This window comes from Lytechinus pictus, chromosome 3 (genome assembly GCF_037042905.1).
Source record: "Lytechinus pictus isolate F3 Inbred chromosome 3, Lp3.0, whole genome shotgun sequence".
NCBI lineage: Eukaryota > Metazoa > Echinodermata > Echinoidea > Temnopleuroida > Toxopneustidae > Lytechinus > Lytechinus pictus.
This window is the reverse complement of record NC_087247.1, coordinates 53,252,957-53,268,977: the sequence shown is the minus strand read 5'-3', so window position 1 is coordinate 53,268,977 and position 16,021 is coordinate 53,252,957. Positions and strand designations below refer to the sequence as shown.

General features: G+C 42.0%; 1 protein-coding gene across 2 annotated transcripts in view; it reads left to right on the top strand.

Annotated features, from left to right (window-relative positions):
• Positions 1-8,387: 8,387 nt before the first annotated feature.
• LOC129257010 (ubiquitin carboxyl-terminal hydrolase 19-like) overlaps positions 8,388-16,021 on the top strand; it is a 29,948-nt gene continuing 22,314 nt past the window's right edge. The window contains exons 1-2 of one of the 2 annotated variants that reach the window (XM_054895243.2): positions 8,388-8,876; positions 13,882-14,025. In XM_054895243.2, coding sequence (XP_054751218.2) covers positions 8,852-8,876; positions 13,882-14,025 — 169 coding nt within the window. In that variant the 5' untranslated portion in view covers positions 8,388-8,851. The remainder of the gene's footprint in view (positions 8,877-13,881; positions 14,026-16,021) is intronic. The other variant, XM_064097359.1, reaches the window with a different exon arrangement.

Here is a 16,021-nt window from a genome sequence, read left to right as displayed (position 1 = left end):
GCCCTATATTTTGCCCTGAAAATTGAACATTTTGAGCAAATATGTTTGTAATCCTGAGCAAGATGCGTATGATTACTGCGATCAGCGTGAGCAGAAATTTTAAAAATACGTGCTGGTCTGTTAAGGACTGTTTGCAGTTACCAATGAAGACGATACGTATATCAAACATAAAATAATGCGAGCCGGAGCGCGAAGCGCGAGCTGTAAAGTTTGGACACTCCGACCTAAAAACTTGACGTTCTAAGCACTTTGTAATCAAGAACAGAAGCGCGAGCGCAAACAAAATTGAGATTTCAGACCTAAAACACGGGACATTCTAAGCTCTTTTCCAATCATGAACAGGATATATAACTATACAATATAACTATAAATAACTATATTATAAGAAAAGGAAGAAAAGAGGAAAAAGAAAGGGCCGATACAATGCGAGCGCGAAATGCGAGCTGAAACAAAATTGATATTTCAGACCTAAAAATAGGACACTCTATTCATGTTTTGTAAATCAGGAAAAAAATGTGTAATTGGGTATCTTCCTACATTAATAATGTGAGCGCGAAGCGCGAGCAGAAAATTGTTGATATTCTGATCTGAAACTTTAGGCACATTTTGAATAAAAAACAAGTTGCGTACCTGCACATGTTTAGATTTAGACCGTAGAATCTGGGCGTTCTAAATCCATATTTTACATTATGAAAATCAATAATGCGAGCGCGAAACACGAGCTGAAAATATTTGATATTCGGAACTGAAAATGGTGAATTTAAGCACTATTTCAAGCACTGTGTAGGAAAATTTTGAAGGGGGGTATATACAAAACAGTTAATTTCCTTTACATTTCTGTCATTTACCATACCTACCAGATTTCAAGGGAGTGCTGCCTATGAAAAAAAACACACGCCGCACCCCCAAGGAAATATAGTTTGCTGGGAAAAGCCAAGTTTTGTCACGAAATTCAACTACTATAGTATCATTTTGTTGAATGTTAATCTTTTTTTGACAATCATGAATTATATCTCCTTACTCCTCTGCTGACAGCAATTACGTCCAGCGTGCTCAAACGCTGAATGAACCATCCAAATTGCACTTCAAGAGTTGTCATGAAAGTTATTTTGTACGATGAGAGAGGTATTTGAACATCACTACTTTCACTATTTTGTTCCCTTCAAGTATGAATTTGTTTTTTTTAATTGCTTTTTCTAAAGTACTCATCTCAGAATAAAGGTGGACAAAGAGTACTTTCTGGTATTCATTGGAACCCCCTAAAAACATCTAGTAACCTTGTCTCAGATTAAAAACTGAATTATAGGTTTACGCTTTATACCATGATACCTCAGTAATTGTACATTGTTTCCTCAATAATTCAAGTAATGACCTCATTCACCACTTAATTAACATTTTGATTTGATCATAGAGATATATTTTGACTTTTAAAATCTGAAGCAAGATATCATTATTTTCATCCTACGATGAATCTTCCAACATTAATTATTTTTATCTTCACCTCGATTATTTGATATGGCTCTTCCAGTGAGACAATTTTTGGCCTCTACTGCTGATGTAGAAAACCTTAAAATGATATAAAATTATTTGAAGATATTTCATATTGATATCAATGGATTATATATAGAAGTATGATATGTACTTGACTGGAGATAATTTAAAATGAATCGATGGGGAATATTTCAATGATTAATTTCCTTGGATTGTTCATTGAGAAATTATTGATTAATAATTGTATATACGGCTGATTCATTAGTTACATTCGGTGTTTGGGGATACTTCTTGATTATACCGTTCCATGGTGTAACAGTAAATGTACTAGGTTTAAGAATAAAGTAACCATGGATGTACACGCATCCCTTCATTTATATACAGTAATTCGGTGTACAGAGTAAATCTGTTATCTGTTATCTGAAAATGCCTTGGTAACAGCCTCTCATTGACATGTATGTCAAAGTTGATGAAATACATGTCATATAGCACAATTAGCTTATGGCACCAGAAATGTGTTCTTATTGCATGTATATTTTCATAATGTCAATTCATTCTGAAATGTTTTAAATCTTTCTAATTTGGCAAGTGGCAACATCATATGTCCACGTTGAGATATGATATGAGATCATAATGGGAGATAACTTTCAAATTGTTTGAAATTGACTTCTGGTATGCGGCTTTGAACATGCTATCCTCTGAAGACTTATACGAATGTTACGTAATAGAATTCGTAAATTATACAAATAGTATGAAGTATAATAAGAATTCTATTAGAAATAATGAGGTAAGTCGAGGAGGATCCCACCCTCGATCACACCCTGCATCAAAACAATGTTATTCCCTCCCTGCATTGTGGTATATTTCTTGCTGAAAAAAACACGTCATGCCTGGGATTCGAACCCACGTCCGTCTGATTGAAAGACGAGAGTCGTAATCACAAGACCACGGCGCCCCATTAAAACACATACAGCAAATTTATACATACCAAATTTGGTGTTTACATCTTGCAAAATTACTTGAGTGGATTGGTAGAGGATTATGTATTATGCACACTGCATCATTGGTGTAAACGTTTGTTCTTTTATGTGCACAGGGACCGTGTTCATTGTTAGCTGCCATAGCACCTGAAGCTTCATAGCCCAGAGCAACAAATAGACAAGGTTCTTATTTATGAACACGGTCCCAGTTAAATTCTGCTGTGAAGGTCAGGACGCTGGAGTATGACAGAAGTCTTGTGATGGGAGAAAAGACGGTTTTCAAAACAAAAATAATTTCACGATAGATTTAGACATTATATTAAAATAATAATATAGTTACCTTTGTACATTTAATACATAATTTTTCTAGGCGATTTACATTGCAATAATTATTTATGAACACGGTCAACTCTCAAACATGCCTACCGTTAACTGCCCAATTCCCGGCTGTGACTACGCCACACCAGACCTTGATGCTGCCATTGTAGCTGCCCTTCTAACTGCCCACAGTACAATTCACACCTCTGGACAAGCCGCCAAGGTCGAGAAGGTCAAGAGACCAACGATTGCTGCTGCTGGCACCAGCGAGGAATGGGCGTACTTCAAGTCGCGGTGGTCCGACTACGTTGATGCCACTAAGATCACTGGGAAAGACAAAGTTGTCCAGCTTCTGGAATGTTGTGACGAGCCCCTACGGAAGGACCTCACACGAGCTGCTGGTGGCAGCCTCACCAACAAAACTGAGGATGAGGTGCTGACAGCCATCAAGAAGCTTGCCGTACGAGAGGAGAACACCATGGTTGCCCGCGTGACACTCCACAACATGCGTCAAGACAGGGACGAGACAGTTCGCAGCTTCGGCGCCCGTCTGCGGGGACAAGCAGATATTTGCAAATTCATCATAGCTTGCCCTGCCTGTAATGCTGATGTCAATTACACTGACGCAATCATGCGGGATGTGCTTACCAGGGGGATTGCCGATTCTGAAATCCAGCTCGATCTTTTAGGGGACAAAAACCATGACATGGGCCTGGAAGAGGTTTTCCAGTTCATTGAAGCGAAAGAGGCTGGTAAACGCTCTGCCTCCTCTCTCCTCGACTCACACACGGAAACGGCCAGTAGCTCCTCCTATAGGAAAGCTAAGCAGGCGCACCCAGGACCCAAGGACAAACAGGAACTGTGTGCCTACTGTGGCAAGAAAGGACACGGACGGAGTGCCCCAGCTCGTGTCCGCAAGATGCAGTGCCTGGCCTATGGACAGAAATGTGGTCACTGCGACAAGTTCCACCACGTGGAGGACGTCTGCCGCACCAAGGGCAAGCCAAAAACGTCACAGTCGACCTCCTCGGGTGAGCAGGAGGGGGCCATCTTCGATACCCTTTGTGCTATCCGTGACCTAGGACAATCACATGGCCTCCCCATTGATCACCACGTATATGATGACATTTCCCAAGCATGGCACAGGAAGAGATCAACTCCTCAGCCATACCTCAATGTGACTGTAAGGGCTGTTCCAGAGGACTATCGAGCCCTCGGGTTTAACCTGTCATCCCCCTCACAAACCAGCGCCATCCCAGCTATGGCAGACACTGGGTGTCAGAGCTGCCTCGCCGGGTTAAAGGTCCTACGCCGCCTTGGGTTACGTCAGCAAGACCTCATTCCTGTCACCATGGCGATGCACACCGCAACTGAGGGCGGCATTACGATCCTCGGAGCCGTTCCCCTACGCCTCTCTGGCCAAGATCCTCTTGGCCACATGGTTGAGTCACGGCAACTCACTTACGTCACAGACAGTTCTGATAAGCTCTTCCTCAGCAAAGAGGCCTGCATTGCCTTGGGGATCATCTCGAAAAGCTTCCCTACTCTTGGCATGACACAAGGGGCACACCAATCAGACAGAGCAGCCACCCTCAAGGAGGTTCCCAAGCGGGCCGCCTGTCCCTGCCCTCGGCGTCAACTGCCCCCACCGCCTCCTACAAAACTGCCATTTCCTGCGACTGACGCAAACCGTGAGAAGCTCCAACAGTATCTGCTAGATTACTACCAGTCCAGCACATTCAATACCTGTGAGCATCAGCCCTTGCCACTCATGGCTAGCCCCCCGATGAAATTGATGGTAGACTCAAATGCGGAACCCGTCGCTCATCACACACCTGTGCCGGTCCCACTCCATTGGCGTGATGCCGTCAAGGCTGATTTGGATCATGATGTGCAGTTGGGCGTGCTTGAACCTGTACCCATTGGGGAGCCTGTTACATGGTGCCACAGGATGGTGGTGTGTGCTAAGAAGGATGGTAAACCGCGTCGACTTTCAGGCCCTCAACGTCCATGCTACACGTGAAACGCACCATACACCATCACCCTTCATTCAGGCCCGCTCTGTCCCTCATGGGAAGAAGAAGACGGTATTAGATGCATGGAATGGTTACCACAGCGTCCCCATATGCCCAGAGGACCGACACCTCACCACTTTCATTACCCCATGGGGCAGGTACCGTTACAAGACAGCCCCTCAGGGCTACATTGCCTCCGGAGATGGATACACCAGGCGGTATGATGAAATCGTCTCGGGCATCCAAAATAAGACGAAATGCGTCGACGACGTCCTCCTGTGGGCTGACACGGTGGAAGACAGTTTCTTCCAGGCTGTTGAATGGCTGGATATCTGCGGCCGCAACGGGATTACCCTCAATCCTAGGAAGTTCACCTTCGGTGCGGATATCGTCGAATTTGCTGGCTTTGAGATCACCCCTGACAGTGTTCGCCCATGTGAGAAGTACTTAAAAGCCATCCTTGAATTCCCAACGCCCACCGGCATCACAGACGTGCGCTCCTGGTTTGGCCTTGTCAATCAAGTGTCCTACGCCTTCAGTATGGCTGAGAAGATGCTCCCATTCCGTGACCTCTTGAAGCCCAACACACCCTTCATATGGACCACAGCACTCCAGACAGCTTTCGACGAGTCCAAAGCCACCATTGCCAGCGAGATTGAGGAAGGCGTGCGCATTTTTGATCCACACAAACCCACCTGCCTCGCGACAGACTGGTCCAAGAATGGCATCGGATTCTGGCTCCTACAAAAACACTGCAGCTGCAAAAACACTGAACCCTTCTGCTGCAATACGGGCTGGAAGATCACCCTTGTTGGGAGCAGATTCACCCATGCCGCTGAGGCACGCTATGCTCCAGTGGAAGGCGAAGCCCTAGCCGTAGCTGATGCCCTGGACAAGGCGAGATACTTTGTCTTGGGATGTGAGGACCTCATCATAGCTGTCGATCACAAGCCCCTCCTCAAGATCTTTACCGATCGGGCCCTACAAGACATCCCAAATCCCCGCCTGAGGAATTTGAAGGAAAAAACCCTGCGATACAAGTTCCGTATGGTCCACATTCCAGGCGTCAGACACCGGGCCACAGATTGTCTCTCAAGACACCCGACCGGTGAGCCAGAGAAGTTGCACCTCCCTGATGACATTGCTACAATCTCTTTGACCCCTGCCATGTTCCTGCACTCCGAATCACTCATGGCAGGCCTCCGAACCATGGCCCCACAAGAGGACACTGTTGGGATTTGCACGCTTTCCTCTGCTATGTGTGCCCTGGAGTCCCTCCACTTGAAGTCAGTCACATGGGACCGGGTCCGTACTGCCACAACTAGTGACGACAACATGCAAGCACTACTCGATGCTGTTGAAGCTGGCATGCCGGAGTTTCGTCATGAGCTCCCCTCACCTCTCCGCGAATATTTCCCATTCCGTGACGACCTTTATACAAGTGATGGTGTCATCCTCTACAAAGACCGCATTGTCATACCACCATCACTCCGGGAGGAAGTATTGGCTCATCTGCATGCTGCGCACCAAGGAGTAACTTCTATGACAGCCAGAGCGGAGTCCTCAGTCTTTTGGCCTGGCATCACTCCAGCCATTACAGCTCTCCGTGCCCGGTGCAACCAATGCAACAGGATCGCACCCTCCAACCCGCGTGCACCCCCGACCCCGTTGCTGTCTCCGGCCTACCCTTTCCAATGCATCTGTGCCGATTTCTTTCACTACAAGGGCTGCAACTACCTGGTCATCGTGGACCGCTACTCCAATTGGCCCATCGTCGAGAGGTCCAGTCAAGGGGCAACTGGACTCATCTCTTGCCTACGGAGGACATTCGTCACCTTTGGGATCCCGGATGAACTAGCATCGGATGGTGGCCCAGAATTTACAGCAGCTGCCACACGCCGCTTTCTCAAGGACTGGGGCATTCATCACAGACTTTCATCCGTTGCTTACCCACATAGCAACTGTCGTGCTGAGGTGGCTGTCAAATCCGTGAAACGTCTCATCATGTCCAACACCAGCCCTGCAGGTGCCCTCGACACCGATACCTTCCAACGGGCTATGCTGCAGTACCGGAACACTCCTGACAGGGACACCAGGCTCTCCCCGGCTATGTGTGTCTTTGGCCATCCAATCCAAGACTTCATCCCCATTGCCCCAGGCAAATATCTACCACACAACACATGGCGCGAGACCCTGGCAGCTCGGGAAGAAGCACTTCGTACCCGTCACATGAGGGACGCAGAACGTTGGTCCGAGCATACTAAACGGCTCCTGCCCCTTGCCGTCGGAGACCACGTCCGCCTCCAGAATCAGACAGGACCACACCCACTCAAGTGGGACAGAACTGGGACTGTGATCGAAGTTCGACAGTATGACCAATACGTCATCCGAGTAGATGGTTCTGGGAGGGTCACCCTCCGCAACAGGAAATTTCTTCGGAAATATGTGCCTGTGCAACAGCACCCACCCCCACTGACTATGGAGGAAGACATCTCTCTACGTCACCGTCCAGCACCCGCACCCCTCTCTAGCCGTGCGGGACAGGTGCCACTCTCCCTGCGACATACCGGCACTGCAGATGCCCCATGCCGCCCCCCTGAGCCTGCTTCTGCCGCTTCTTCACCTCCGCAGACAGCCGAGGATGCCCCTCGTGGAACGCATCCCCCCTCTACCGTGAAGGACTCCCTCACAACGCCGCCTGAGACACCACCAGCAGCCCCCGGCTTGGATCCGGTTCCTGCACCGATCACTGTTTCTCCGCCTGGCACCCCTCCTACAGCACCACGGCGCTCTACCCGTCGCACCAGACAGCCTGTCTGGCACTCGGACTATTTCATGTGATTTCAGCCAGTTCAACTGACATTAGTGTTGCGTTCAAGAGTTTCCTGTTATTTGCACTGGTGTTGACTTTGCACATTGTTTTCGCGTTCCTTAGTGATAGTTATGTTATTCCCACGGTTCTTGATTTTATACATGGAGCTTTATGGACTCATTTCGACGATGCACCATCTTTGTTAATTTGACTTTTTCAGTCTTCGTTCCCGTATTGCCATCTTCTCTACAATACACGCCAAAGACTTGGGGGGAGATAGAGGATTATGTATTATGCACACTGCATCATTGGTGTAAACGTTTGTTCTTTTATGTGCACAGGGACCGTGTTCATTGTTAGCTGCCATAGCACCTGAAGCTTCATAGCCCAGAGCAACAAATAGACAAGGTTCTTATTTAATTGGAAAGCAATCCTAAAATTAGTTAATCGTTTACAAGATCCTTGTGTTTTGTATGATCTTAGCCGTCTTTGAACTTAAAAATGGGCCTTTTATAGACAACTGGTCCTCTGTGGAATTTTGATTACTTTGAATTCCATTGTGTGAATTTCACTGCCTAACACCTGGGAAATGCTATCCTCCTCGACTTATACTTCATTATTACTAATATAATTCTAATTATACTTCATACTATTTGTATAATTTACGAAGCTCGTGACGGGGCTCGTGCACTGCACAATCTCTTCCCAGATCTCGAGCTCTGCGGAATCTATTCACAGAATACGATCTTACCGTGTGTCGCCATCTGTGGTGAAGATTTGACAGGCGTCTTGATAATTCCCGAAATGTCGGAATGAATGAATGACGCAGGTGAAAATCGAGATCTTTCTCTGACGGACTAAATCCTGCCTGGTTTATTTCGTGGCTCTTAAATTCTTATGTCCGGATGTAGTCTTATTTCTTATTTTCCTCTTATTTGGAGATCATAATCGGACTTGGTTGTTTCCCCGCCCGTTTGTTCCCGGTGTTGTTACATTTTACAACCTATCCATGCTGATTAGTGAGCGAGACTTGTTGAGTGAGCTGAACGGTATCCTCACAAAAATTGCACCGGCACGAGCCGGGTAGACTCTTCCGAATCACCGCTACTTCCTCTGGCTTGGGGCCTTTATTAACTGTCTTACTCAGAGTCTTAGCTTCGCGTGTATATTTTTAACTTCGTGATACTACTCGATCAACAAGTTCTATCGAAAAATTGCATCGAGGATTTGAGATCATGGGAGCTACAGATGTTGATGATGGTACTGTACATGTATCTGTATTTCTCTTTTGATGCTTTTTTTCTCTGAAATTATATTCAATTTCAATTTAATTTCAAGCCATGCAGAGAGAAATTCCAGTAGTTGCAGTAAACACTGATTTCATGAGAAAGTCTGTAAAACAAGGCTTAATTGTCAGTATATCATCGAGGATCTAGATCTGGTACAGTTACATAAACTGAACTTTGTGAAATCTTGAAATCTACGCTGAAAAATGTTCAGGCTGAAGATCCCCAACACAGATAAGCGCACGTGGGACAGTGTATAATTATTGCTTCGAATGTCGGGCCCGACGCTCTACCCGAATCCTGTGCTTATTTGCTGATTTCTCAGCAATTACACAATTTCTTCCAGAATCCTTTGGCACATATGTTTTATTTATACAAACAGACACTTTGGTGGTCATTTCATTGGATTCTGTACGAACTCATTTTGATATCGTTACCAAAACTAGCATTTACCTTTAACGTTAGGGAGTTCGGTGACTTTTTGAAATCTTGAAGGAATCCCAACAAATTTGATATCATTGGAAAGCTTGTGAAATAAGAAAAATAATGGTGCTTCAATCAACTCATTGTCGGATATATTGATGGAGATATTCTAATTTACAGGGGAAAATATGCAAATTTTGTTCTGTCAAAATTTTTTTTTAAAGGCTTGTTTGACTCAAACTTTGAGTGGGGGAGACAGTGGCGTTTTGAAATCTTGAAGGAATCCCAACAAATTTGCACTCATTCAATGAACAAGGTTATGATATAACCTTGTTCTCAGTTACTTGCATCTCCATGTGTGGCAAAATAAGGGTGGCAATTTTGGCTTATTTTCACTTTTTCTATGGGACAAATGCTTGATTTTCTTACACTGTCAGTTTCCAATACAGCTATTCATCATATATTTGGCTCTTATGTAAATTTGATTCTTTAAATTATTTTTTCTGAATTAAAAATAGAGATTGAAAAATGAAAATTTTCTTGCCATTTAACTTTCCACCAATAGAAGGCGTTCACAAAAGTATGCCAAAAATTCAAGTTTTTGAGCGCTCTGGTGAATACAAAAAATTATAAATTGCAACTGTATGGAAATTATTAATTTTGGTCACGAAAGTGATATTTTAATGATTTTTTAAAGTGTGTGCTCAATACAGCATTGGCATACCATAGTCCCGGGGGGGGGGGGGGGGGGGCACTCGACCCAAAAAGTGGTAGGGGTGTGCCGCGGGCGAGACAAAAAACGGGGGCCTTGGAGCGGGCTTATTGTAAAAAGGAGGGTCCTCGGAACGGGCCTCGGAACTCAAATGTTTGTGAAAACGGGGGTCCTTGGAACGGGTCGCCTGCGTGCGAGTGTGTATGCATCCCTATGGAATGTGCATGCAGCTAGCCCGGCGGCACGACTGACGGGCGCGCTAGCGCAGAGGCGATGGTCGGACAGCGAGCTGCGGCCGCTTTTCATCAAAATTGCGACTGGAACGGCGTAACGGAAAATATGCGAAGCCCTGGAGCGGATTTTTTTCCTTCTTTTTTCTCGAGAAGAAGAAAATGCTATGCTTTGGAGCGGCTTTCTTTGTTCCTTTTCTCAATAAGACAAAAATGCTATGCCTCGGAACGGAAATTTGAGTGTAAAAATGGGGGTCCCCTCCGCGGCACATACCCACTATGCATTATATACTGAGTGCCCCCCCCCCCCCCCCCCCCCCCCGGACCATAGTCCTACCTGTAGATTCTCCACAGGCAGGATGGTTGCAGTGAACAAGTGCAAATTTGGTATCATTGGAAAGCTTGTGAAATAAGAAAAAGAATGGTGCATAAATCAACTCATGATGTCAAATATTGACAGAGATATTTCTGTTTAAAGTGGAGAATGTGCAGATTTTTTTTACAGCAAAAGTAGATTTTCATAACTTACACAAAATGCAATGAATGGGACTGTGTAATACTTTTAAAAACGGTGCAATGCGCTGCTATGTGCAGCAAGGCATGCCTTTGAATTATACATCATTGTATCCATAAAACTTCAGTTTCTCATGGTATAGGTTTCTATAGGGTTTTTCCTCCTTTAATGGCTTCATACCTGTTTTATACATGGGTGCACAGACAGATACAAATTCTGAAAGTGGCATGTCACCAAACTCCCTACCATAACCATGCTACATGTATTTAAAGACACTTGTTACTGCCTTAAAGACTTAACAAGTTACTGTTAGCTAGGTATATGATGGGGGACCTAAACTTAAAGCTACGCACTTTGTTTACAAACGATAAACACTATGCCAATTTTAATATTTGAACAAATTATCTTTCACTAATTCGTGGCAAACATTCCAAAGATCATTAACCAAGAAGAAAATATCTCAAAACTCACTAATACGAAAATCCCGCCATGTTTTCCAAACTCTTTATTTCGCCGCCCGATGTAGAAGGGGTCCTAAAACTACACACTTGATTTATCATGCGAAAAATAGTATTTCCTGTGCCTCAATTTCTAAAATATTTTCATATTATAGGATAATATGAAGTTAAAGCGAATATAACTCAAAAATTCCAAACAGTTGTGGGTTTTCTATGCATTTAGAGATTTACTGCAGCCTCTGTAGAAAAAAAAATGAATAGGAATCGTTCGTCACACTGCAGTTACAGTTCCACACACAGTGTGCATTTGCCATTAAAACTGCATGCGCGATGAGTGGTGCGTAGCTTTAGGACCCCCTACCATACTACTAGGTAGGACAACAAAAAAGAAACGGCATTTCTACTAAAAAGCCACTCACACTAGTACGAGGTTAGTATCCTATACTAACCTCGTACACCGAACCACGTTTGGCCTAGGCCTAGCCAGGAGGCTCCTAGCTATAGAGGGATAAAAATTAGCCTTGAGGACTTTGTGATGATATTTAAAAATATTTTTACATATACTTTTTCATCACGGAGCCTTGAAACCCTTCCCATAGACGCATAAGTGAGACCTATACACCCGGATTGATTTCCCTAGGAAATTCATATTTAGAGGGTGAAATCGCTTTGTATCTATTTATTTTATTTATCTATGAACCTTCATACGCCTAATGCGTATGAAGGGATACAAATCATTTCACTATGAATATGAAAAATGAGAGGTTTCTTACCAGACCGATCTCGTGTAAATCCCTCGATCCATTTGTAAACAACGCAAATACAATGGGCTTGACCTTCGAACTGCTTCGTTATGACGTACCTTCGATAAGCGATGTTACAAAATGCCGTTTTGAAGAACAATTTATAAAAATAAAAATTATTATACTTAATTTTAAAATGCCTCTGCCTTTGGGCAATAATCTATGCTACCTTCGTACTACATACCAGTAACATTGACTCAATTAAGATAGATTAGATCACATCAGGAACGGAAATGAAGGACTTCTCCTGTAGGTAATTTAAAAGCCTGGATTTAAATAAAGATTAACGTTTACTAGCTTTACATGTAGTTGTTGCAGCCGTCACAGCTTGGTCACCAAAATGTAACACAACCTTGTCCTGTCAAGCAATCACAGGTTTCGGTCACTGTGTCTATATACCTTTTTGGGGCAGATTTTCTTGTATTTACATAAGAATAATGTTGTTTTAAAGTCTTTGGAGTGGGTATTGTTGTGTGTTGCATAGACTTGGCACAGACAAGGTGGTTGGAGACTACAACTGATACTGTATTTACATCTACTACCGGTAGTTATTTTTCATTTTCTGTGAATGATAATGTTCAGTGATCCATGACCAATTTAGATCTACAAGTAGATTCAGATTTAAATCTAATGTGCTAAGACAAACACATTGTAAATGGAATTTGAGAATTTAATATGGCAACATGAATATGATGAATATATTGCATCCTTATTTCTTTCTTTGTCACATATAAACAATGTCATGCATTCATCATTCATTTTTGACATTTGTTTACTTCTTTAAAGGTCAAGTGCAACCCAGGAAAATGCTAACTTGAATAAATAGAGAAAAATCAAACTAGCGTACTGCTGAAAATTTAATCAAAATCGGATGTAAAATAAGAAATTTATGAGTTATGACATTTTAAAGTTTCGCTTATTTTTCACAAAACAGTGATATGCACAACTAGGTGAGTCAGTCGATGATGTCCATCACTCACTATTTCTTTTGTTTTTTATTGCTTTAATTATACAATATTTCATTTTTTATAGATTTGACAATAATGACCAACTTGACTGAACCATATAGTATTAAACAACGCTAATTCCACATGTATAAAAAATAAAGAACACATTGTTTTTACTAGGGGTGCAGATAAAGTGGTTACTCACGTTACATTTTGTCCATGTATGGTCAACAACATAAATGTCACTAAAAATTAAATAATGTGTGTATTATTCATGTTTCTGTTTCTGTAATAATATGAGTAGGATTTCAGACACCAGTTTATGTTAAAGGTAACATTCTGAATAAGTTTCCTTCTTTTTTTTACTTATTGGTCAGTATATTGGTAATGTATTCACTAAACTGTACAAGATCTGGCTTGGGCTGTGTAAATCAAAAAATGTAAAACAAATGCATTCCATTTCTTGCCTCAAGCCCTCAACATCAATTAAAGAACCAGCAATAAGTATAAGTAAGGCAAACACAATTAAAATGTACAGTTCAGATGGGCTATATATTGAATTTGAATTTTTAAGCTCATGTCCACCAACCTATGGAATTGCCCATATAACTGTTTTGTGAAAATAAGCGAAACTTTAAAATGTCATAACTTTCTTATTTTACATCCTATTTTGATGAAATTTTCAGTGTTATGCTTGTTGGATTTTTCTCTTTTTATTCAAATCAACTTTTTGTTGGGGTGGACTTGTCCTTTAATTTTATTATGGCATCACTCAGTCCTTGAGCATGGCCTTTGAATCTATGGCAACAATATTGATTTTGTGGATAAGATTTTGGGTTTGTAATTCACTGTATTTATTATTTAAATACACTTTTCCCTTTGTCATTTGCAGTTAAATTTGAGTATGAATGGAGGCAGACGGATGAAGATATTTATGTTGAATTTAATGTGAATGGACTAGAAATCAAGAAGGAGGACATTGAATTGGAGCTCAATGATAGTAGCAAGATCTGTGTTTGCTGTGTATATTTCAAAGGTACGTGTAAATGATTTGAAATTAGTCTTAAAGGGGAATCCAGCCTTGGTCATAAAATGTTGTGTTGGAAAGGAGAAAATTATTTACAGAATTGTGAAAGGTTGAAAGAAATCGGACAAGCAATAAGAAAGTTATGGCTAACGGTACTTTAAATTTGAGATCCCCAAGACTATGTAGATTTCAAATTGGCAACTGGATAAGTAAATTATGACAAGGGCAAGGACAACTTTCCCATAGGCCATGTACTTAATTATCAGGGATTTGTGGTTTTCTCGTAAGTACTAATTCCCCTGGGGCAGTAAACTAAATATAACCCAGCTGGTGTAATGTTTTATGCCCTCATGAAAGAAAAATATAATTTGAAGTAAAACTATTGAGAAAATGATATTTTAGCCATTTTATGTATTGGAGTACATGGAAGGGTAGTCCTTGCCTTACATCACTATGACATCACATATGCGGCCAATTTGAAGTCTCCTTGGGTATCAGGGGCGTATCCAGGATTTTCCAAGGGGGGGGGGGTTATTTTTCGGAGGAAAATTTTGACAAGCAAGCAAAAAAAAAAGTTCACTTTCCAAAGGGGGGCACACTTCTGTTTCAATTTAGCTTCTCAAAGGGGGGGGGGGGGCACAGCCGGCTGTGCCCCCCCCCCCTGGATCAGTGGATCTGCATATGATGGGTATAATGATTTCCAATATTTACAACTTTTAATAATTCATAACTTTCTCATTGTTTGTCCGATATTGTTCAATCTTTCACCTATCAACTTGTCTGATTTTTCTTTTTCCTCTAAAAACAAGTTTTTATTTTGGTTGGGTTCCCCTTTAAAAGAAGAGTTTTTACAATCTAAGTTTATACCAAAAGTCTAGGAAAAATGTTTGGACTTTCAACTGTGGTAAAGTTGGTAAACCATTGCAATCAGTTGGGTTTTACAACCATTATTAATATACATGTAATCCAAGTGTATGTATTTTTTTTCTTGACAACAGTTTGGTCATGAATCTTTATCTATTTCATGCAAACTAAACTTTGGATGAATCAATAATTCTTTCATGCACATGTTTGAAATTTAAAATTACTGTCTTCAATGTCATCATTGTGATGTTCTAAACTTAGCCCCCAAAGCGGTTTTATGGCTTTTACAATACAAACTCAATGAATTCAAGATACTGAATTCAATTCATGTCCCCAGTTTTCAAGGTAAGGTAACAGACAAAAAACTCTCTGACTTCAAGAAAAATACAGATTTAAACAGCAAAAATAAATAAATCAATAAACAAATTAAGATTCTATGTAAATTATGTGTTAGAACAAATCTAAATAAAATCTGTTTGCTTTTTGCGAAGTGACAGTTACGGTATACGTTGTTGTTGTGTGGCATTTGAGGCGATTATTCAAAAAGAATACGCAGTACCTACCTATGATAGACACAGTTTATGCTATGTACATGTATATAATCATCACAAAAGAATTGTAATTGAAGATTGGGAATTCTGAATTACACAGGGTTTTTTATACCCCCACCAAACAAAGTTTGAAGGGGATATATAGGAATCAGTGTACGGTCGGTCGGTCCGTTGCAAATCTTGCGCATCAAACTACTTTCTCAATTTTCAACCGATTCTCTTGAAATTTGAACCACACATTGGTCTTGGGATAAAGATGTGCGGGACACATTTTTCGTACATGTTGAAAATTGCATTGCCATGGTAATGGCATAAAATGCCAAAAACAAGGTGCAAATCTTGTGCAATGAATTACTTTCTCAATTTTTGTCTCGCCTGCATAGCAGAGTGAGACTATAGGCGCCGCTTTTCCGACGGCGGCGGCGTCAACACCAAATCTTAACCTAAGGTTAAGTTTTTGAAATGACAGCATAACTTAGAAAGTATATGGACCTAGTTCATGAAACTTGGCCATAAAGTTAATCAAGTATTACTGAACATTCTGCCTGAGTTTCAGGTCACATGACCTAGGTCAAATGTCATTTAGGGTC